Source organism: Apteryx mantelli, chromosome 5 (genome assembly GCF_036417845.1).
Source record: "Apteryx mantelli isolate bAptMan1 chromosome 5, bAptMan1.hap1, whole genome shotgun sequence".
Taxonomy (NCBI): Eukaryota; Metazoa; Chordata; class Aves; order Apterygiformes; family Apterygidae; genus Apteryx; species Apteryx mantelli.
The window spans coordinates 3,454,688-3,478,153 of NC_089982.1; the positions used below are offsets into that span (position 1 = coordinate 3,454,688).

The 23,466-nt window shown below is 45.2% G+C and overlaps 1 protein-coding gene across 5 annotated transcripts in view; it reads right to left on the reverse strand.

Annotated features, from left to right (window-relative positions):
* EPHA5 (EPH receptor A5) overlaps positions 1–23,466 on the reverse strand; it is a 203,669-nt gene that overhangs the window by 48,513 nt on the left and 131,690 nt on the right. For all 5 annotated transcript variants that reach the window (XM_067297308.1, XM_067297306.1, XM_067297305.1 and 2 more), the window contains exons 6-7: positions 4,093–4,217; positions 261–420 (exon numbers count right to left, since the gene is read on the reverse strand). In XM_067297308.1, the coding sequence (XP_067153409.1) occupies positions 261–420; positions 4,093–4,217 (285 nt within the window). The remainder of the gene's footprint in view (positions 1–260; positions 421–4,092; positions 4,218–23,466) is intronic.

The window sequence follows — 23,466 nt, forward strand, 5'->3', positions numbered from 1 at the left end:
GAATTTCTGAAGCTTAAAGATCTCCCGATGCTTCAGCTCCCACCCAGCTAAACGTGATGAGGAAGCAAGGACAGACGCATTAACCTGTCCAACCCACGGTAATGACATGACCCATGTTTCTAACTAAAGGGACAAGGCCAGAAAGAGAGAGAGGGAGCGAACGCGGGAGTGACAGAACTCACTGCAAAGATATTGATCCTCAGACTCCTTTCTGGCAACCGTTACAGAGACACGAGCTGACAGTAATTAAAATGACTTACACACTGGGCTGGTTTCAAACTCAAATCTTCGACTGAAGCCACCGTATCCAGCAGCTGTCCGTGCGCGGATCTGGAAGATGTACGCTGAGCCTGGTTTCAAGCCATCGGCCGTAATAGTTGTCTCTTTTGATTTGATGATGGTGTAGCTCGTCTCCTGGTCCTTTCCCCGGCCCCCCCAGAAACACAGAGTTCAAACACACAAATAACGGCTCTCGCAGAACACACATTGATCACGAGCGCAGCGGCCGTGTCAGAGAAAAAGGACCCAAACAAGCATTTTTGAGCCTCCCTTCCCTACGAAACGTGTGCAGGCCATTTGGACAGCATGGGGCTGGGGGGACCTGAGTTTCTCTTGCCCTGCCGCTCGGATAATTGACTCCAGGAGGCGTGAAACAGAGCCGTAACAGCGCGGTCGTACTTTCCGCCCAGGAATGGCGACACCACACTTATCACGGGCCCTGAAAGCAACTTGCCGTTGCCCTGACGTATGTATGCTGCCATCTCAAAAGAGAGCACAGCTCACGCAGACGTGCCCAGAGAAATGGGAAGGTCCACACTATAAATAAAACCCAACCCCAAGACACGGAGAAGTGGAAAACAGGCCTACTGCCTTAAAAAGTGATTCTGGTTTACACCCAAAACACCTCCCAGTAATGTAATTAGGCCTGAAGGAGAGCGGTGTATTTATACGCTGGGCAGCTTCATTCTGGCTTTCCTAGATCCACAAACTAGAACTTGGCCAGCAACAATACACTGAAACTACTGAAAAATACCTAATTTTGCCTTATTCTTCTGAAGCAATGAGCTTTAAGAAAATTTGCTGAAATAAATCTTCATTTAAATCAGTTTCCGATGTGAAAAGAGTTCTGGTTCTTTGATTAAAACTTCGCTCAAGTGCTTGGTAATTACAGTTGGAATCATTTACTGAGCCAAATAATCTAGACAAGAGCTCATAAATTAAGGTCTACGAACTTGGAATCTGCTTTTTGTTCACCATATCCTTTCAGATCCAAATTTTTATGAGGTAAATAAAAATTCTCAGTAATTCCCTACCAAGATTTCAACATAGTAATTAGGATCTGAGCTGATTTTTCTTTTTTAATTTGGCACCTTTTTATTGGGCAACTTTCCACAGACAGCAATATGCTTTGGATCAGGCCCGCGGAAATCTCCAAATATAGGATTACATATTTTCTAATTAAAGCACGTAGCTACACAAGACTGTACTGGAGGCATTTCTATCTATCTGTCCTTTCTTTCTTGTTACAGAGCGATTTTTTTTCAAAGAATGTGATCTGACAAATCTCAGTTTTCCAGAACATTCAATATAGACCACTCTCATCCCCTGGAAATGAACACTCTAAACATACTGCTGTAAAGGGCTGAAAAGCAAGAGGATCTGAACGATGGTAACGACAAGCAAGAAGGATGAAGGGTGACCTCACAAATATAACTGAATGAATAGTTAAAAAGCAGTAAGTGAATATTAGTTCACATCTTCACTTGGGTGTCAGCCCAAAAAGGCTTTCAATACAGTGCTGGCTTCTGCAAACACTTAAACACTTGAGCTTTCCTACGGAAAATACTAAGCTTCAATATCAGCCTGAAACAAATAAATCAAGCTGGCGAAAGCCCTCACTGGCTGCAGCAACCTGCTCAGGAATGACTTGCACTTTAAGAACTATTTACTGAAGCTATTTGGAAATAGCACATTTTAAAACCCCGTGCTTTGCTAAAAGACAACATGCAAACTAAACAAAATGAACACATATATGTATTTTGTTGCTTGAATTATTTGCTCATTATTAAGGTTTCTAGAGGCTAATCTTCCCAGGCCACTCCAAGGCAAGGATTAAATGTAGCACAACAGTCGTTCAAACAATGTAATGAAAGAATCACTAATTGATTATTTCAGGCAAAAGCAAATCCTCATTCTTTCTTTGTGCCTTGTTACAAGCTTGCCATTCTGGAATGGCAAAGTTTCCAGAGCCCCAAGAAATCATATTCAACTGATGTTTCCAAAAACAATCCAAGGACACGCTAAACTTTGCACACCAATCCCTGCACAGCTCCTCGAACCCCGGGGTCTGGGCTCTGCTTCCTCTGGTCAGCTGCTTTGCCTCGAAAATGGCTCCCGCCAGGCGCCATCTGATGGGGAATTGGGACAGAGAGGGCTCAGGCAGCAAGGCGCGCTCCGCGGTGCCCAAAGCGAAGATCGTCGTTCCCCAGAGCGCCCCACGGAGCTAGGCAAGGGTCCCCTGGGAAAGGCCAGACCTTGCAACACCATGTAGCCCAAATTCACGAGTGCCCACGGCACACTGCTCTGTCGCCACAGCTTTCTGGGCAGAAAGACGGGCTGGCACAGCGGGGCGCAGGCAACGAGTCCCGATTCCCAAAGGAGCCAACGGCTTGTTTGCAGAATAACGGGGAGAGAAGCCTTTTTTGGTAAAGCTCAGTCCTACTTAAATCTACTTAAACCACCCTAGTGGTTTAAGTGCCCCACCCCAGGCCTCTCAACTGCAAAAAATCTTGATTTTACCCTGATGAAGAAGGAGATTTTGGAAATCCTTCAGCCTCTTTGCATGGGCTGCTGCCTTGGGTCCCTCCCATGGACAAAGAAAGAGAGGAGGAGTAAGGATCCCATCCTGCTACACGTTGAGTACCTTCACTTGGGTGCTAGGTAGAACTAATAGAAGATCTTCCCTAAAATAAGTTTAGCATAAAATGAGAATCTTGACTAAACTGAACTTAATTTTTTCCTTCCATTTTTGATGTAGGAAGTTTGTCTTTTTCAGAAAAAAAACCTGCACTGCAAGGCCAGAAACTGCTGCTTAGTTGACTCTTGCAAGCCTGATACTTTAAAGTCTTAGACCGGCTGCATCATTCACAAGATGCTACTTAGACACAGTGCATTTGTTACCTTTTTCAGTTATAAAACTGCATTAATTCTGCAGGAAGAGAACAAGTCACTATTTGAAAAGGAGACCTAAGAGAGGCAAGCTTTGCAGGAAGAGAGAGTATTTTTTTTATTAGACCAAGAGCTACAGTTGGAAAAGTCAGGCAAGCTTTTAAGCAAAGATGCCCTTCTTCAGGTCGTAACAGGCACGTTCTCTTTGCAAACTTTTCTCCTCTCCTTACCCCACGGCTACAACGACACCCGTGGAGATCCCATGGCCCTGAACAATCAGATCTGCAAAAATCTAGCTCATTTGTTCAACCCTACATTCCTCGGCATCTCCCTCGGAAATAACGATCCTCAGTGCTGTCCTCCTCCAGGCAGCCCTTCCAAAAATTAGCCAGCATGCAGGTGGCTCGCGGCTCACTGCTCAGCCAGCAGCTGATCCCCTCCGTGCACGGGACTGCAAAGCATGAAGCGAACACAGACAATAATCTACCGGAGGGATGGGAAAAGCTCAATGTGCCTCAGCAGACCTAATGGGCAGCCCTGGAAAAAATGCCAGACAGGCAGTAAAACCAAGCGGGGAATGTAAATACTAAGGACGGGGGTTAGGCTGATGTTTCCGGGAGGTGAGGAATGCTTGATCCTCGAACGCTCTTATTTTTAACAAATGAGGAGGCTCTAGCTTAATGTGATAAGGCTGGAGAGGAATCTGACATGCAGTTTTAATGTATTTGTTCAAGAGAAGTGCCACACTAATGGAAAACAACACCCTCATTTCAAGTCTTCCTAATCATTTACTGCAAAATCAATCTGACATTGATTTATGCATAAAATCACTCCATTCCCTTCCATGACTAAGATAATTATAACTAAAAGAAGAAGACAGTAAAGAGAAGGTACTTGGGATGCTCAGCAATCAGTCCGTCACACCTTTTCAAAATATTTGATTTCGTATTCCAGGATGATGCCGTTGGGTCGATCTGGCTCCTGCCAGGAAAGGGAGATGCTATTTTTAGTTATCTTTCCTTTTTTCACACTACTGACTGGAGAAGGTGCTGCAAGACAGGAGAAAAACAAAACAGACAAAACCATGGTTAGTAAGACAGCTTGCCACATCCGAATTTGAGCTCATCATTGCAGCTTTGACACAACGTGAGCCTTAGCAACTGCTCATCAGCGGGGCCTGTTCTGGCCTCAGTGCTTTTTGACGGTTTTTGACAACTGGGAATCTTGCCACTGCCTGAATAAGAGCGGCAGCGATTTACCCCAGCGAAGAGCTTGGTCCCACGAGGAGCTGGTAACGAATGCCAAGCAACCGCCTCGCTCCACTGCTGGCATTTCTGCCAAACTTTGCTTGCCACTGTGTGTCGATCTACATAAAGCTTTAGCGAGATCTGATGAAACGCAAGGAGAACTGTGATTCGGGAGGAGGAACTCTGAACAAACCAAGCCGGGAGGTATAAACCGGCAGGACTCCAAGAAAAGCAGCAGACTTGCACAGCTTTGCAGCAGCTGAGGATCTGCCCAGCGTTGCCCACCTGGGCAACGTCCCAACAACACGCACTCTGTTAGCGGTCCCTCATCAACCCCACACCCTGCCTTTTCAAGCCCTTTTCAAACGGGTGGCGGGGCTCTGTTATCCCAGAGAAATTACATACTGCTTTCCTTTGACTGCTTTGCAGGTATGCATTTTAGCATGTGCAGACCTTATAAGCATTCAGTTATGTGGGCTCCTTCCCTATTGATTTATTTTTGGGCTCAAGCACTAGTTAAAACCTGGGTGTCTTTCAGCCCTCTCATTCCGGATGTGCTGAACAGCATAGCGGGCCATTACTATTTTTGTAATTCATTTTCTCCCCATAAGCACCACGGGGGTGTTACAGCTTCCACGGTGATGCTAATTCCTCGCAAATGGCCACTGCAAAGATTTGAATGGCGATCACTGAGCAGCGATCCCCGCTGGCGGTTCGAAAGTTTGCAGCGTGCTTGGGGAAGCTGCCGAAGGAAAAGACATATACAGCTCTGCTTCTGATTTTAAGACGCAGTCCTCAAAGGTTATCTGCCCTTTGCAGCCCACACGTGCAGTGGAAACGGGCTTGATTCTTTGTTTTTGGTTTGATATTTCCGAGACTTCTCAAGCTGTGTTTTTTACCATCCCTGCCAGCTCCCTAGTAAAAGCTGCTACGGGAAACGCATCCACAGCCCTGTTATTCTGTGACAGAGATGAGAATGACACCGAAACAAAACGGGAGGGGAGCAATTCAGCCCCTTAATTTACAGGGCTTTGCACAGGCAGGGCAGCAAGGCTGCCTGCCTCCACTCTGCCTGGCTGGGGAGAAAGGCCAGCTTCTCTGGAGGAAAAGCCACCCAAGCCCGGCCCAGGGTCCCTGAATCACCCTCTGGTGGGGCCACCGCTCAGCAAGGACTCAGAGGGGCTGCGGAGACCAACGGCAAGGAAGTCTGTAGCAACACTGGGGCCTGAGGGCAAACCACAGCAGTACGTGAACACATTTTATCTTCCAAAAATTATTTGGAACTATAAGAAGTTACTTCTTTGGTACTCAGGACCAGCTAATTACCGCAATACTCAAAAAACTTCCCAAAACCAATTAAGTAAAATAAAGACAACAAACAAACAAACAAACAAATTTTGCCAAGCCTAATCTTCAGCCAAAAAGACTAAGGGAACAGTTCCAGACGATATCCCTGGACCGAAGGCTAGCAGTAAGCTTGCCTGCTTCAAATTGGTTCCTGCATCTCGAGCCTTTTCAGTCCCAGTTTTTCTCCCTCCTGTTCACTAATCTCTTGCCTGTTTGGCTCTCAGAGGGTACGGAAAGGCATTGGCCGTTTCCATGCTGTTTTCTGCTGGAGAGCTGGCATCAGCTTCACAGACACCCTTTGCTTTTTAGCTGTGCGCACCACCACTGTGCTCACAACCGAGCAGGTAAAAAAACCCTTACTTTGGATGATGATAATGTTATAAATGTAAGCACCACCTGCAAAGCACATGGTGACCACCAACAGTTTCGCATTAACAGAAGTCACTTCATCCTCAGCTAACATCTTCCACACTCGCTGGGGCTACGTGACGGCTAGTAACAACCTAGACTGAAATGGCCAGTCCAGCATAGGACTTTGCATTAGGTACTCCAGATGCCTAAATGGGTACGAGGCACGCGTGAGAGCATCAAGGTGGGACATGCACGGGAGATACATGGTCTGTACACACGGGTATGGGAGCTGCATCAGCCCAGAGAGGATGCTGAGAGCGTGTGAGATGCATGATTTTCACAGGCATTGGAAAGCAAGTCACGCTTTGGGGTGAGGGAAGCAAAATGCACCAAAAAACACCCTCCACACTCTCCCGTCTGCCCTTAAGAAAGTTTGCTCCAGGCCTCTGATCTCCACCTAATTGTCCCTACTTAAACTGAAGATACTGGTCACTTCTTAGCGGGGGGCACTCGGGATGCTCTGGGGGATGGAGCACTGACGTACCCAGAAGAACGGCCCTGTGCCCCTCCAGGGCCCTGCTCTCCAGTGCCACCACACAGCTGCAACACGGCTGGCAGCGGAGGTCCAGCAGGACAGAGAAAGCTGGAGCTGAGCACCTACACCTCTTTAAACTCACAGTACCGAAAGCAAGCTCGAGGAGAGCGCTGCGGCAGCGAGGGGTGATCTCAGCCCTCCCTGCTATCGAACACCTCTCCCGAAGGCAAAAGCTGTGCTTTTCTCAGCATCAGCAATGCCCAGCCACACAACGCTCCTCTCCCCGGCTTTTATTGAGATTTCCCTAAGTGTCTGCAGGATTGAGACTCACAACGGCATTAAAACCTAAAGAATGAGACAAGTGCTCCTGACTGCCTTTGGCTGCTGCAAAATCCTGCTCTGGGATTTCCAAGGGAGTTTAGCTTTCTTCTTGGCGTTCAGCAGCAGTGTACAGCGCACAACACGCTACCTGCCGTCCAAAAGCGTCCGTTAAACGTGACGCGGATACCCTACCTTGCCTACCTAAACTACCGTATGCCCCCTCATCCTTCCCACGTCTCTGTGAAAACGAACGGAGCTGGGGAAGCACCTTGCCCAAGGTCACAGCATCCGGGGGCAGAGGCGCAACTAAAATTGGGGTTTCTTTCGCTTTCAAGCCAATCCCCCGCCCCGAACAGAGCTGCCTCCTTAAAAAGCGGCAGGCTTTGCCACGTGCCTTTGCTTTGCCAGCCAACAGCTCCAGGGGCTTCCACCTCCGGCGAGGGGAGTCGCTCGCACGCTTGGCCGCAGCTGCGCCGAGCGCTCCGCTCTGCAGGGAAAAGGCGGCAAGATAAGGAAACGAGCAACCGAACTCTCGGAGTAAATTAGAAAAGCAGCAACTGTATCCTTTTTGAATCTTCTTCAAAAGGAGTGCTAAAGTGTAACCGTGAGATAAAGGCCAATTAAGTAAATTCAATAAATCCCAGCGGTGCTGGGATGATACGGCAACCACTGTGCATCCCCAACGCGCCGAGATTACAAGGCTCTGAACTGAAGAAGGCAGGTATAAGTATTTTAGAGCTTGCTTTGTCAAACAAAACGTAATTCAATCCGCGCAAGCAGACAAAGCCTGCAATCGTTCCATCTTAAAAGCCTGCAACCGGATACAGTGCTATATGATCTCGGGGAAATAAAAGGATTACTTGAAACTTGCTTTTTAAAGGTCACTGCTTCTACAAGGGCAGTATCCGTTAATAGAAAGAAGCTGCGCCACTGAAAAGTTCCATTTGGAGCATAACTTGTAAAAAAATATACATATTAATGGAAAAGTCATGCTATATAAAGCTGTAATCTCCTATGGTTCTTGATGTGAGCAGACAGAATTCTTATTCAAATCGCTCTCTGGACATTACAGAGAGTGGAGATGCAAAGTGAACTGTCTACATGTTGCTTTACAAGTAATCCGTACATCGGCATTAATTTCTGAGCAAAACACTCAAAACGAAAGAGCGATATTACATCGCTTACGCTTATATCCGCCATTCACAAAAACGGCCATGCATGTGATGAAAGCAAACAGAGGATGCCACTAGGTGTGAAATTGCTAAGGTACATTTTGCTTTCCTGGGACCAAAATTAGTCAGAAGGCAAATAAAAATCACAGAGAATTGTTTCTACTTCTGCAATTCTGCTTCTAACGTTCTTAAGCAGGATAAGGGGCCAGACAAAATAAACAGATTCAAATCTCTGCGGAAGATGCATCAATATCCACATCTGAATAACTACAGGAGATGATTTCATAAGGAATAGACCTTTTAGGACATTCTTCCTCTGCAACCTTTGATAACGACATTAGCACTGAATTAGCCATCTAGGCACCAAACACAGTATTTCCGAAATACTGCGCTGCGTCCCACTAACATCTAATACACAACAATGTTTATGGGAACAAAATGTTAATTATATTTTAAGAGAAACTAATGTTATCTGGTGAATGACCACTGCACCAAGATAAAACAAATAATCCAGTTTCTACATCTCATGGTCTATCTAATGCTCTCTCCAGCCCAATTATTTTTGCCTTGGTATTTTTCACTTCTGGCAGAAACAGCAGCTAATGGCTCCCCACCTCGCCCACATCCCCAAGGCGAGCGCGGTTTTCTGCTAACTAGCGGGTAAAGGTGAGCAAAACACACACGCTCACGTCACCCTCGCTGCAAAAAACAAGCCCAGGGCCTTCGATGCAACTCTCACGCCTGCCGGGACGCATCCGCACTTGGAGCAGCCCCGTGCAGCCCGGGCAGCGATGCTGCTTTACACCGGCCACGGGGTTGGCACCTCTCCGGACTTCCTGCAGCTCCCGGCTAGCCGGGTCCAGGCTCCCTTCCAAAGGAGCCTGAGGCATCAGCAAAGGTGATGAGTCCGCTGTTACCGGCTCTGCCCCGCAAGCTGTTATGGTCTGCTTTTCCAGGCCTCTCTGCTACGGATTTTAGCGTTCGTTTTGTATGCGCCTGCAGTTTCTTCTGAGGCGATCACACCTCTGTGTGTGCAAACACTCCTGAGCTCTCCGCACAGCCTGGAATTCTTCCCTACGAGTGATGCCACAGCTCTTCTGCACTCCGAATTTACGCCAAAAGATGGAGAAGTCAAATTCATGCTTGTGGTTACATCAATACCATCACCTATCATCTGACCCAATAATTAGGCTATCATTAATGCACAGCCCTATATAAGGCCAGTGTTAACTGAAGAACACAAAACCTATGTACACCAGAAGAGCAACCACGAGACAGGTAATTTTGGTTCCACTTCAAGTCTAGTTTACTGCAGGTTTTCACTCCGTTTCTGATTAGTGACATTACTGAATTCTTTTCTTACGCCTTTGGTTATTGCAGAGTTTGAAGCAACCCTAGCATTATTCACTGAATCAGACTAAAGGCAGGGGAAATTGCAGGAGGCTTCAAGCAGCAGATTCATTTTTAACAAGCTATATATATTATAAAAGCAGAAATACTGCTTTGAAAAGAACAGTGGGAGAAAGAATGACTTCACTGTATTGTCTTTTTCCATTTCTGTACACAGAAAATATACTTTTTAAAAAGCTCAAGATCCAGTGACTCCTTGGTCACGCCTGAATCAGAACTTAGCATTTAAGTCATAACTTGACTTGTGTTGCAACTTCTCATATCCCGGGGATGAGCCCCAGTTTGCTTGATAATGGGTTTCAAAACTTTTTGCCCCGTGAGGACAAATAGTCCCAAGCCCTGCATGGCTAGTTATGGAAACAGGGTGACCCACATCAGCAGTCACTTGAAAGCACTTGTGAACTGAGTCCAGGAAATGAAGAGGGTTTGCTCTAGGTACCACTGGATGCCATTTCAATGCTACCCGAGATCTTACATGGGATTTAAATGATACATGGGCCCAAAATAGTGCCAGAGGGTAAATTTTAACCACAGGATTTAATTCAAATACCTTGCAAAATATGAGCCCAATCCTAAAATACAGTTCATATATGGAGACCTTCCTCTTTCGAATGATTTTTCAAGGTGTCCTCTGACCAACTGGGGGCTTCACACAGGTTCTTTTCACACAAAAATCAAAACTAGAGCACACTCTTCAAATTTCCTTGCCAGTGAATATATGGTATTTCCCCCCATCTTCTACCTCCCAAGGAGAATATCTCAGATAAATGCCAGGCCTCAAACTGATTTACAGTTTCTCTTACACACCTCCATCTCGAATGCCTCCGAAATCCAAGATGCCTTGATGTGTGCCTTGAAACCAAGCAGGTCACATCATGTCATATGAAGAGAGGAAACCAATTCAAGCATTCGGTTGCCTTGAGAGAAGACAGGGCCCCATTTTTGTAATCCGAGCCCATGGCTAACTCAAGCAACCGGATTTATATCGTATGAAAAGGGGCAATCTCTCACACAGTTCCCACCCCAACCCCTTAAAGATTCAACCAACTCCTTGAGCCAGACAGCAGGTGGGACACGGAGCTCGAGCTGCCAAGGGAGCCAAGGTGCTCCCCGACCTCTCTGCCTCGGAGCTGGACGCAGTGCTGGGTTTGCGCAAGGCAAAGCCCAACGCGGCCCACTTCTGTCCTTGCAGAGTAGGTTGTTTCTTTGACCAAGCTTTCCTCAAATGACTTCTCTCCAGACTTCTAATTGTTGATCTAAGGCATTGGAAAGGTGCCTTTGCTGGAGACAGAGAGCAGAGCAGATACAGCGGTGCTGGGGACACTGCCTTTAACTGTTAGCAGCTCCACTGCAGAGACATGCACGTTGTAGGAAGGCACAAAACAGAAGAAAATCCCAAATCACACTCACATTAGAGAGGTATCAGAAATAATCTGCATGCAGCCTGCATTAGCACAGGGATGGTGGTTGGCCCTTTATTTCGGGTCTGTGTGACAGCTAAGCAGACGTGCCTAGTTGAGACTGCAGCTCAGCGTGCTGGTGTGGTCTAAGGCTTTAAGATTTACTGTGCCCAAATACCCTTTCTTGCCATAATTCCACTGCGCTTGCACAACTTGAGGGGGATGTCAGAAAGTGTAAAGTGGGTAAGTGAGCTGGACTAGCGTAAAACTGTAAAAACAGAACGTGAGCATTTTTAAAACAGATCCCGTCTAAGATCTGGTTTAAGACTCTGATCCAATTTACAGTTCAGCCCCACAAGCCACTGGGTTGACACCACTAGGGCTGAGTGTAGCCAGGAGACAGAGAAGGAAAGAAATTAAAAAATGGCTTAGGGTGGCCCAGCAGCTCCTCAGGCACTGTTAGCTAAAGAAAGATGTTAGTCACACTCTGCCCTCCTGAAAATCTGGCCCCAATTACTGAGCCCAACTGTGCTGAAAATCTTGTTCAAATGATTCAGGCTAAGATTCACAAAGATATTTTTGGTGTCTATCTCCAGTAAGAAGCAGTGGGGGCTGGGACTGAGATGCCTTCACAGATCTGGCCTTCGTGACTTGGGGCACCAGGAAAGCTGGAGGCCAGACAGGCATGGAGACACGGGCTCCTCCATCACCATCTCGGGTCTTGGCAGCACCACTGCTCCTCTCTGCACACACCACCTCACTCTGGGCAACTCCTGGATGCCAGCAGGTTGCAAGGAGAGAAACAACAAAAAGAAGAAACAAGGAAACCAGGTATCTTCTGCTTCATAGCTACTAGCTGACATTAACTGACCCACCCCTAAAGGCCTGTTTGCTTCCTGCTGCGGATCTCTTTTTAAGAATACCTAGGCCGTGGTATTTAGTTACTCATATGAAGCTGTATTAAAAGAACATATAGCAAGAGAGCTGTATTACCGCATGTATGAGATCACTACTTGAATCACACAATACATAAACTTGTGCTATAAAAAAATAGATCTAAAAAATGTATTTCTTTTAAGAAGATTCTCCATTGATTGCTGATGCATAGGTCATGAAGACAGTAAAATGCATAGCTTTAACATATTTGTATGCAGTCTTTTCCTCTTAATCAAAATACAGTGTTTATCTGTAGAAAAGCAGGGCTCAACATATGTATCTTAGAGGACAGCGGGTGCAATCAATGCAAGCTTTGCCATTCACTTCAGTGCAACAACTGGCTGTTCAGCTTCCTGCTACAGGCAGGGGAAACAGCACAGATTCAGGGTAGAGGTTACAGCCTGGCTGTTTTTTCCACGCTAACATTTTACTAAACTGATCAGCATTTAAGGAGCACTGAGGGACCCTGCTTGGGGATCGCGGCTCAGCGGTAATGGGCATTGCACCCATGCAGAACAAAACGGCCTTCCAGCTCCAGCATGCTGTTAAGTTTATGCCAAGAGAGAACACACACATCCCAAGGACTACTGGTGCCTGTGATGAGAAGGCACAATCTTGCTAAGACTCACGGACATGCCTAACTTTGAAGGGCGGCAGGCTCACCTCTACCAAGCCCTTTGTGCAAGGCAGAGGGGAGCCTGGGCTCCCTGCTGCATGGCCTGAATATCGCTCCTTACAGAGGATACACAGCAACCCGAGAAGACATGTGAGCAGAGCAACGTCTCATCTCCAGCACTCCTTTCTGTGCGCCCCACTGCTGACTGCACAAATGTTTCCAAAATCACTGCTTACTCCCTGTTTTTTTCTCGGAGCAAGTTATAAAACCTTTACTATAACAAGCCTAAGCCCTGCTATGGCTAAGGAACACATGTTGCAATCACAACAGGATCCCTAGTGATGTCTAAAGCATAAGACATCACAGGATCTGGGCACTAAATTATAAAGTCGTTGGGGCAAGACTGCTCTTTCATTCCTCAGGTGCACACCACCTCATGTACAACAGAGCCAGAATATTTAATGGAATCCATCATATATCACCGCCACCTCCAAGTACTGAATAATCTTGGGTAAGACTCTTAAAAAGCACATCATTTCAGAAAATAAATTGGATTCTTGCCATTTGCCTTCTATTTACTGAGCTGTATATATACATGCTTTCAGCTCTCTGCAATCAGGGATGCAAGACGTACTTTTAAACAAAGAGCGAAAGCTGCCTGCAGATTTGTGTGACTTTCGGGAATGGGGCTCTATGAAAACATGACCAGATATCACAAGAAAAAATTGCAGGTGATAGGAACCCCCGCAATCATAAAAGTTATCAATCAGAATAATGCCAGTAGCAGCAGTTTATCTCTGGACAGCACAAACTAACAAGCACAGTCACCGCTGGTAACTCACACTGTTGGGGTGTACAAAAATGAGAAATGTGCTGGTACTCCAGTAGTCAAGAGAAATCCTTCATACTGCTGTTCTTTTCATTTCCTTTGTGATTTCCAAGAAGACTTAACATAGGCAATTGTAGAATATTGAGCACATTCACCTTGAAGGAGGGGAAATACTACCGGCCAGCTTGTTCACTCCAAAATACATTCAACGCCTGAGCAGAAACAGCAGCTTAGGAGAATTTTAAGGACTGGCTAGACAACAAGGGCCACGCTCTCCAACATCATTCTGGATAATCTGGATATTTTTTGCCAGGAATATCTGCCTACAGGGTGCAGAACCACAGCACTTTAGGTCACCATAGTGGTTGCAGTCTTCTCCCCCGGGTGCTCTCTCTTCCTGCACCATAGCACTTGTGCAACGAGTCTCTGGGAACAGATTGGGCAGAAAAAAGTCCTCTTTGGCCAACTTAGGCCAAACCAGCTCCCTGAAGCAGTCTGGCGTGACCCAAGTGCTGGGAGAGAGGGAGGCATATGGGGAGGTGGGAAGGAGAGCAGCAACCCTGGGGCAGGTTAGCTTGGACTGCCGCCGAGCCACGTCCTGCAGCACCTACCTCCACCCACCGACTTGACTCTGAATGGGGCTATCATTTCAGCCGACTTGGAAATTGCATTACCTCTGTTTCAGGTTTTTCTGAGGCCTCTGGAAATCAAGCTGTTAAGCTTTTCTCAAAGATGGAGAACAGTCTGTGGTTAAAACCAGAGCTGGATTCCTTTACACCACGGAATAGCTACAATTTCCCTATATTCCATTAGTGATTTTGTCGTGAAACTTCACAGAAGCCAAAGAATAAATACTATCGACTCGCAACACCCTTATAAATTCATTCCTAGCAAGGTGATAGGAACTTGAGCTCTGATCCTTCAAAGTGCTTTGGGAAAACGCTTAACTTTAAGCGCATGAGTACTAATACCGCTGTCAGCACTTTGCCAGATCATAGCCACAGGGCTCACTGTTTTGCAGCAGAATCCTCATTATTGACTACATTTATCAGGTTAGCTTCCAGCACACACACAACAGCTCCTCTCCTATCATTAGTAGCTTAATATTTTATTTGCATTTAAGCAAAAGCTTCCTTTTGAAAATCATGGGCCATTAAAAACAAAACAAAACCATAGCTACTCAACAAAATGCATAGAAAGTGCTCCTGCTCCCTACAATCACTCACCTTCTTAATTCCTCCATCAGTCCCTTTCTTCAAACAAGACCTGCTGCATCCTTCTCCCGGCCACTATTACATTCTAAACCCGGTAAATTCACCAAAGGCACGGACCATTTTTAAACTGCGTGGGAAATTTCCTTCTCTGCCAAGCCTGCCACTCTGTATGATACACCAATCAATCTTGCTGATGAACTCTAATATTAAAGCCAAATTACTAAACACTCCAGCCAGATCAGAGGCAGCCAAATAAACTCCTTATGTTTCCACTCAAAGAACAGCAACTGAAGAGATGCAGCAGGTCAGGGGAAAGAATGGAGAAAATCCTTCACCAGCGCGGTAGCTAGTTTCGGATTCCCTGTGGTTCACATTGCCTCCTGTCACCACTCTTCTCCCACATCTTGTTCATAAATGTGAGAAAAGTACAAATCTGTACAACCCATTGGCACCTGTGACGGGACCTTGAGTTGGCCCCAGCTTTGCAGAACCATGGCCCAGACCTTTTCTGTAAGCAAGTTCCCCAAAGAAGACCAGGCTCGAAAAAGGCTCGAAATAAAATTCTGAACGGTTTTGGTACCTTTAGCTTCCTGCAACCTCTTCGGAAAGGATGAAAAATAGCTGCAACATAAAACTGGTGGTTCCCACAAGGCAGAGAATTGATTTATCAGGTCTTTAGGGAGAAGAGGAAAGTGCTCAGAAGAGCTGGCTGCTCCATACTGTGCCCTGTTTTGAACGCTGGATGTCAAGAAAGACATGGTCTATTTTGATGGGATCCAAGGGAGAATCAGAAAACAAGCAAAGGTCTAGAAATCATGAGCTATGAGGAGAGACTGAAGGAACTGGAGCTGACGAGTCCAGAGGAAATAAGACTGAAAGGGAATGTGAGAGTCTCCAAATACATACAAGGCTGCTGTCTCTGGAGCAAGGGAGACTTGCAATTAAATCTAGGAAAAGCTTCCTCAGGACAAAAACAAGCAAACATCAGGAAAAATCGCCCAGCGAAGCTGTAGCACCTCTGTCTTTGGAGATTTTTAAGAAGGTTACATGAACATATCCTGAGATCCTTCCAGGCATATGGCTCTACAAAGGCAACTGCACATCAAAAGGGGAATGATAAAAATGAGATGGATCTTGAAAGGCAGGAATCTGGGAGACGCATTTTGTGGCATTTACCAGCCTGCAAGTTTGCACCAGGAAGAACAAGAAAAAATCTGGATTGCTGAAAGTGGCTGCCCATACAAAAGGATGGCCCTGGGATAAAAGCATCAAACCAGGGGAAATAATACTCTGCTTTCCGGCTCTGCCAGAGACTTGTAGCATGACCATGGGCAAGTCACTTCATCCTTCACTGCCATTATCTGTGCAAGGAAGATAATGATAATTCCTTTATCTATCTATACTTGAGGGGCAGGAACCAACTATTCATCGTCTGCCAGCACAATCTTCGCTTTGGCCTGCAGGCACTGCTGTAAGGCAAATAAAGAACAGAAGGAATACCTGCAAGCGTTACTCCTGGCAGCCAGCTTCTGCTATTTAAATCACAGGCAACTTGGCAACACCATGCTGAGCTCAAATGTGGAACAGACACCCTACACGAGTAAAAAGAAGTAAAATACTGGAGAAATTTGTGATAAAAGCTTAATTTACATAATTTAATAACTCTCCCCAACTTTGGTCTCCAGCAGGTGCACTTGTCGTGTGCTTAAAGAGGAGCATGCTGTAAAATGATTTTGCTGAGGCACAACTACAGAGATCACAACTGAGCAACACAAGGCCCAGGGTGACCATCAGTGCTTTGAATGTGATAGATGGAGATGGGCAGACCATTCACAGGCCTCCTTTGTGCAGAAGGGATACTGAACATACTAGGAAATGATTGGTATCGACGGATATTTCTTAAGAAAGCACAAGAATTTGCTGAACTGCTACTGTCATACTCTATTGTCCATGGGTCTTCCCAGAGCACCTTCCCCAGAGCTTGCGGCTCCCCCTGGAAGCATGGCTTGAGACTCTCCCGCTCTGCACAGGGGCGTTAGCTTCCTGCGTGAAGCAAACACAGGTGTTTGCCCGACAACATATTGCAAGTCTTTTCAGTCCAGCTGGTTTCAGAAGGTTTTAGAGAACAATTCAAGAATACTCTAGAAACAGCTTTAAGTCAAAATGTTGCCGTTGTGAAAACCCATTTTTACAGACTGTACAGGGAAGCTCTGCTCAATTTTTTCCTCCTCTACCGCTGCCAGGATATCACTCTTGTACCCACCTGGGTCACCACAGTCTCTGGAGGTCAGGGCAGCACTGCAGGAAGAGGAAAGAGCCCGAGCATCCGTGGGTGGGATTCCCATGCAGAAGCTAAATGGTCCCAAGGGAGATTTCAGAAGTGCTAAATTGTAGCTGCACATGTTAGGCAGAAATGGGCAGGGTTTTAGATCCCCTCCAGCATCAGCAGAACTGTGCTCAGTAACCAGGTTTCCGTCCTTGATGTGCTGGTTAGTCCAATCTGTGTTAGTTGGTGCATGATCTTTTGTCCTCTCATTGCAGGATTTTTCATTTCTTTTTGGATATGACTGATCAGAAATTAAACCAGATGTCTGCACACAGGATAGCAGAATGCAAATTTTATGCCTGCTTGGTTTGCATTTCAGATATTGTCACTCTCTGAAGCATCAGAGAAAAAACACACCACAAACTCATGTTTTAGACCCATCCGCTTTCCAGCTGTGAAACAAAAGCAGTGCCGTCATTATTCCCAGATATGGCTAAGAGGCTTCTAAAAGCCAAGCATTTTACTGCTTCCAAGTAAGCATTTGTGAAGCTGCACTCCCCCAAATACCTTTTGGGGTTTTGCTGACCTCTTCTCCTCCAGCATTCCCAAGACCTCATTAGGGAAAGACGGAGACAAGACGAGACTCATTGTATTGAGATTCCTCTCTCTCTGGTCATGAGAAATCATGACCACTCTAATACGGCTGTAGTAATAGGGCTATATATTTTCTGCAAGGCTGTACCTCTTATGCTGATCACACGGCTCCTCTCAGCTTTGTAATTGCTAGGAGAGAGAAAGGTTTTCAGCACCATCGGTCCCAAGGGGTTCCTCCCTTGGAGGAGTTTCTTGGCCTTCTTCTCTGTATTAGATCAGAGGATGCCCTGAGCAAGTGCCCTACTCCTTCCAACCCTAACAATCGCTTATCTCACTTCACCCTCATTTAGTATGTGGACAAAACCATTAAAAAGTTTAGTGAGGAAATTTAAAAAAAGTGTATCCAGCAGGGTCCAGGCAACTCCTATGTCTCCTCACATGCACTATATGAAACAGTTCCCCATAGGTAATCACCCTGCACATTTGTGACTCTCCCTTGGCCAATCTTCACGCTGTGATTGCTCACCTCAGCCAGCATCTGGTTGAAATTACGCCTTGAAGATGGCTGGAATTAGTTTAAGTAAGGCTGGTGGCAGGATGGGGTAGCTACTAGAGCTCATAGCACAAATATTAGCTGCTCACAGGCATTCGCATACCATGGTCATAGGTCTGTGGCAACATTAGCTCCCACTTAGTCTTGGGTAAAAGTATTTTGCAGCACTACTGAGGGCTACCCATGCAGGGTAGTTCATTAGATTTTTGTTTAGATTAGATGGGGACTTTGCTATTGCCATCCATGGGGCTGTCATCTCAAGGCCAGACTTGTACAAGAGTTGTCTGCATGGGGCCATGGCCCAAACTACTTAGACTGGAGAGCTAGAAATCTAACAAAGATCTTGAAGGTGGAGAGCCTTACTGGGAGCGTATGGTTCTTGGCGTCTCTGATGACTTTTGGTAGCCAACTGGATCCCCTCCCTTCATGTCACTGTCAGGGGTTCACAGAGAATCTGTGATGAGAAGACATAGCTAGTGGCAAAACGTTCTCCAAGACGGTGTCTCAGGTCTCTGTGGGTCAAATATAAATGGAATGTTCTGACCTTTAATTTGGGGAAGGTCAGAGAAAAACCCACCTACCTTCAGTGTGTTCAGGATTCAACTTGGTGCCAAAGAGTTTTGAAGAAACACAGGTGTAGGTGGTTCTGGAAATAGCAATTTGGGGGGGGAATTAATTAAAATAATCCTCTGTTCGATGGGCTTTGTTATGCTTGCCACTGGCTCCTCTTAAAAGCAAGCAATACAAAAATATGGATGAACATCTAGTTACTTTTTATTCTAACTGTAATAAGTATTAGCAATGCCAGATTAATCACATCTATATGTCCTCCAAAAAGTCAGTTTGATGCTGTATGGCACATCTCACTACAGAAGAAAGAAGAACGGATCTTGCATTTCCATGCCTGACCAACTTCCCCCAAACCGTACCGGTTTCAGCGCTATTCTATTCCACGGGACACTGCGTATTAGGGTGACTTTTCTCCTTAAATGTGCCCTGCGTAAATGTGAGATGATAACGGCAAGTGGCATCAAAAACGTGAATGATGAATGCTATGCACCAGACAGGATGATTAAATAACTAAATGTAGATCCTGGGGTATATTCACTCCTCTGCCTCCTGACATGATCATTGATCATCCCTAATCCACGGCAGAAACAAAATAGAGATTTCCTTCTCTCAAACCAATCAGCTTCTACTCACCTTTGTTTATTCCCCTTTTATGCAAGGGGGAAGCCCATTAACCAGCTCTAACCGTTCTTAATTCTGCAGCATTGAAAACTGGATTTGAGCAAGGCACGTAACTGGTGCTGTTTTTACAACGTTGCCTTCCACGGAAGTGGGAAGGGTGAAGTGGTCACATTATCAAGGCTATCACAGCGAGTGCAGGAATAATGAAGACTTGGCCTTGTCTCAGGATTCAAAGTACTCAAATGTTGCTAAACTGTCCAAAAAATGAGAAGTACCCTTAGAGAGCTTTAGACCCCATCTACACACAGTTACAGTTAGGCTGGCACAAAAGGCACAACATTTAAAATAATTTAGTTAAAACAAGGTACAGATGCACTGAACTCAACCAGAACATGTTTTATGCTTGTTTAACTTGGATTAGCAAATTTACAGGCAGCAGGTAAACCAAGACACACAATTTTAAAACAGGATCACTAAATTTTAAGGCCAGAAGAGATAATTTAGCCCTCCCACAAAACACGACTGAGTTTTCATCTTCCCTTGAATCAATGACAGCTCATCCCCGGGGGCAGATTACCAAACTTCACCTTACAGTGATGTGCTGGAGCACTGCCCATCTTGCCTATTCATTACAAAAATATGTTCACACACAATAGCCATGCCTGCTTGTGCAAAGGAAGGGTGCAGCAGGAAAAAAGAAGTAAACTTGGGGATAAAGAACATTTTAAGGGATACTAAAGACAAATAAAAATAGCGTCAAAAAAGATTTTCAACTCGACAGTTACTTCCTGAGAACCTGAACCTGAAAAACAAAAAAAATTAAACTGTTTTAAATATAAACATATGCACATTCACACTTGTGTGAGTCATCATCCAAAATCAAGTAGAGCTCAACTAAGGATGTGTGCTTTAAATGTGTCTTTTTAAGCTGAATATCCCTTGAAGACTGCCAGCAAATTTCCAAGCAATTTGGCAACATTTACCAGTCTATAAAAATTAAAAAAACCTTGTGATTTTAAAAAGCCTGCAGATACTGAGCAATCATATCTAATCAGTAGGAACTGTCCACACACATTTTTATATTATATAACACTACAATGCACAGAATCCAGCTCCACAGATTACCTTCCCATAGGCCTTTTTCTACCAGCGATGAATGTATCTGAGAAACGTGGAAATACATTTTTCTGTGTTATCATCCATTCGAAATGTTACACAGCTGAGAAGAAATCCCATCCAGTCATACAGCTGCCAAGCAACTGCTTGCAAAGACGTATATTACTTCATGTGGGACACAATCACTTTATTTATTGTACTCCAAACAAAATTACTCAAGCCATTAATGCCTGTCAAACCTCTTGTGTACTGCTCTGGTAAGAACTTCATATTACTTACCTCTTTCCCCTGTTAAATGAATGGCATTCGGACCATATAGGCACATCTTACCTTGTATCTTAAGACAGATACTGCTACCATCCTTGCACGGTTTCCAGTGGCCACTTAGTGTTATATTTACTGCATAAATATGGACTGTAAAGTCCCACTGGCATCACTTGGGTGCTGCTTTCATTTTAAAGCTGCTGGAACTGGCTGCTGTCCTCTTTCATTTATTTAGAGGGTATGGCCTTTAAAGCCTGGATGCAACGTTTAAAAGGGCCATTAAATGCCATATCCTCTGTTGACCATGAATCTTATCTTACACAGCAGTGTATTATAAACTCAGTGATTTAATTCTTCAGATCGTCTCTCTACTGACAAGACCCAGGATGGTCACTGCAACAAACTTTGGGAACCCAAAGGCATCTCAGTCACTGACTGAATAACATATCTGATGCTCTCTGCTTCATCTTTTCCTCAGTAAGGCATGCCAAATCATACGCTGTGACTAGGTGCTAAACAAGCTGGCAAAAGGATTCTCAGAAAACTGTGGCAAAAAGTTTTCAAGACATGGCATTTGCAAAAGAATGAAAATCAAAGGGATTATACTTTGATACAGCAGGGAATCTTGCTTTCTGAATATCCGGGAGAAACAATGAAGTTTAAAGCAAACAGTTCCAACAACTGTCCCTAATAGAAATGCTGTGAGCAGCTGTGAAGACATTTAGAGAAACAAGTGGAAATTAAATCTACCAGAGACATCAGGCCATACCTTGCTTCCCTCTGCATGACAGATTATTCATCACTTCATCAGAAATAGCTTCCACGCAACTACGAGAAGAATTTGATCCAGTAAGGTAAGGGGAAACACATTACAAGATAGCCCTCCAGGAATCGAATTAGCCAAAGCAATGGCTGAACCATTCCCCAAGAGGTCATCTGAACCTGTGCTCAGCTGTAGATTAACATGGAACAAATTTTGGAAGAGATCGTAAGCACGGTCTTGTACTATCTTGCAGCCTTCATCAGGAAGGACTCTGCTCTGTGCTGAGATTCACTCCCCAACTCTGGATTAATGTGCAGAATACTTAAAAGTATGTGATAAACGTGGGGGGAGAGGGGAAGGACACACAAAAACTAAGTTAACTTTATGGCTTAACCTTAACTCTGGCAAAGCATGGTGCCACTAGACCCTGGTGACTTGTGATCTCTTGCCAGCGCCGCCGCTGAATCATTGCGTGACCTCTGGCAAATCACTTCTCTTTCTCCTTCACAACCTGTAAAACGTGTGGAACGGACATGCACTCTCCTTGCAAAGCACTTTGAGATTCATGGTTAACGTGTTCTGCTAAAACACATACAACCTCCTCTTCTGCGGTAGCTTTAGGCCTGCGGCCAAAACAATCTCTCTCCTGAGACCCTCCTTGTCCATCCCAAACACGTTTAATTAAAAAGCCCTCAATGCTGCTGAGCTGCTAATGACGATCTTTTATCGAAACCTCCCTTCCTTTGGCAAGCTGTTTCTGTCTTATTCCTAGCCACAGTTTCCAGCCTTGCTCGTTTCTGTAATAAAGTGCTTCTGCCTACCGTACCAGGGCCACGGGAGACATCCACCGCCTTTCCGAGTGCTCTCCTCTCACCGCTCGGGCGACGGGAGCATCACTCTGACAGGCTCTTAACTAGCCTAAACTAGATTAATCTCTGCACAGCGTAGAGCAAAGCTAGAGATGCCTCCTAATGGTCTCAAGTGCCAGCTCCCATGATAAATATACACGTCCTACACACAATTATGCCTCTTTCTTAACAGCATTAAGATGGCTCCAAGATACTAATTGCCATATGAGAACTTTGCAATTATACTCCATCATACCTTACTCCTCACGTAGCTTCTTTTAAATAAACAAGGACTACGGTTTTGACAGAACCAAGGAAAAGGGTGTTTCTGCTTTGATCTCTTTAACTTTCCAAGGGAGATCCTGGAATTACAGAAGGCAAGAGCAAAAATTCCCATTTACTGAAGTACTGCCAGGGTTTCACTGCAGCCATTTCACCACTATTAAGTAATGCCGTTAGCCCTTTTATTTGTCAGCAGGAGGACTGATGTTATCTGAAATAAAAGCTGTCTCACTAGCTAATACCTGCTATTCCCCGGCTAGAGTTTCAGTGTTTGTCATGAACTGTTTGCAGTTTTACCTTTGCTTTAATTAACAATACCCCAAGACCCAAGCTACTCTCTGTGCCCAATACTGATACAATTAGACAAAACTAATCTCTTACCTGCATCAGCTGTAGAGATTGCGCTGGCAAACGCTCTACACCCGCAGGGAAAGAATACAGAAAACCAGCTTTTTTCTGAGGCCAGCGGGAATGAGAGGGCAGTAACGAGAGGCGCTCAGCCTGGGAGTTACCACCTTTCCAGGGAAGTATGTAGCCAAGTCCCCGGCTGGCTACAAAGGCAACAGGATTAAGCCAACACCAAGCAATGTTTAGAGAACTCCTTTCAGTATTACTCCCCGACAGTAAAATAATCGGACATCATGGTCATCTGGGTACGAAGCTGCCTGGGTGAGATCGTAACAAGGTAACCAAAAAGCGTGTGAATTGGCAGCATTAAACGCGACGTGAAGCGGTGCACTAACGATGGCAATATTTTTACACTGCTCGTGTGAGCAGAGACAAATGTTGTGATCTGTCTCTTGTCTGCCTTTTCGGGACTGCTGTTTCATGACACAGTTAATGATTTGGCAAAAAGTAATAGTCTTGTAGTGCAGCAATCGCAAATGCTCTTTCCCTTATATCTTTTCAGATGAACAACGGAAGCCTGTGTTTGACCCCTTTATGGGTATTTTTTGCTTGTGGTGGTGGGAGGATGGGAGAAGGAATAAGTGCCTAAAAATAGAAGTGTGCAAATGACGCTATGATGTATAGCTACCTTGTTT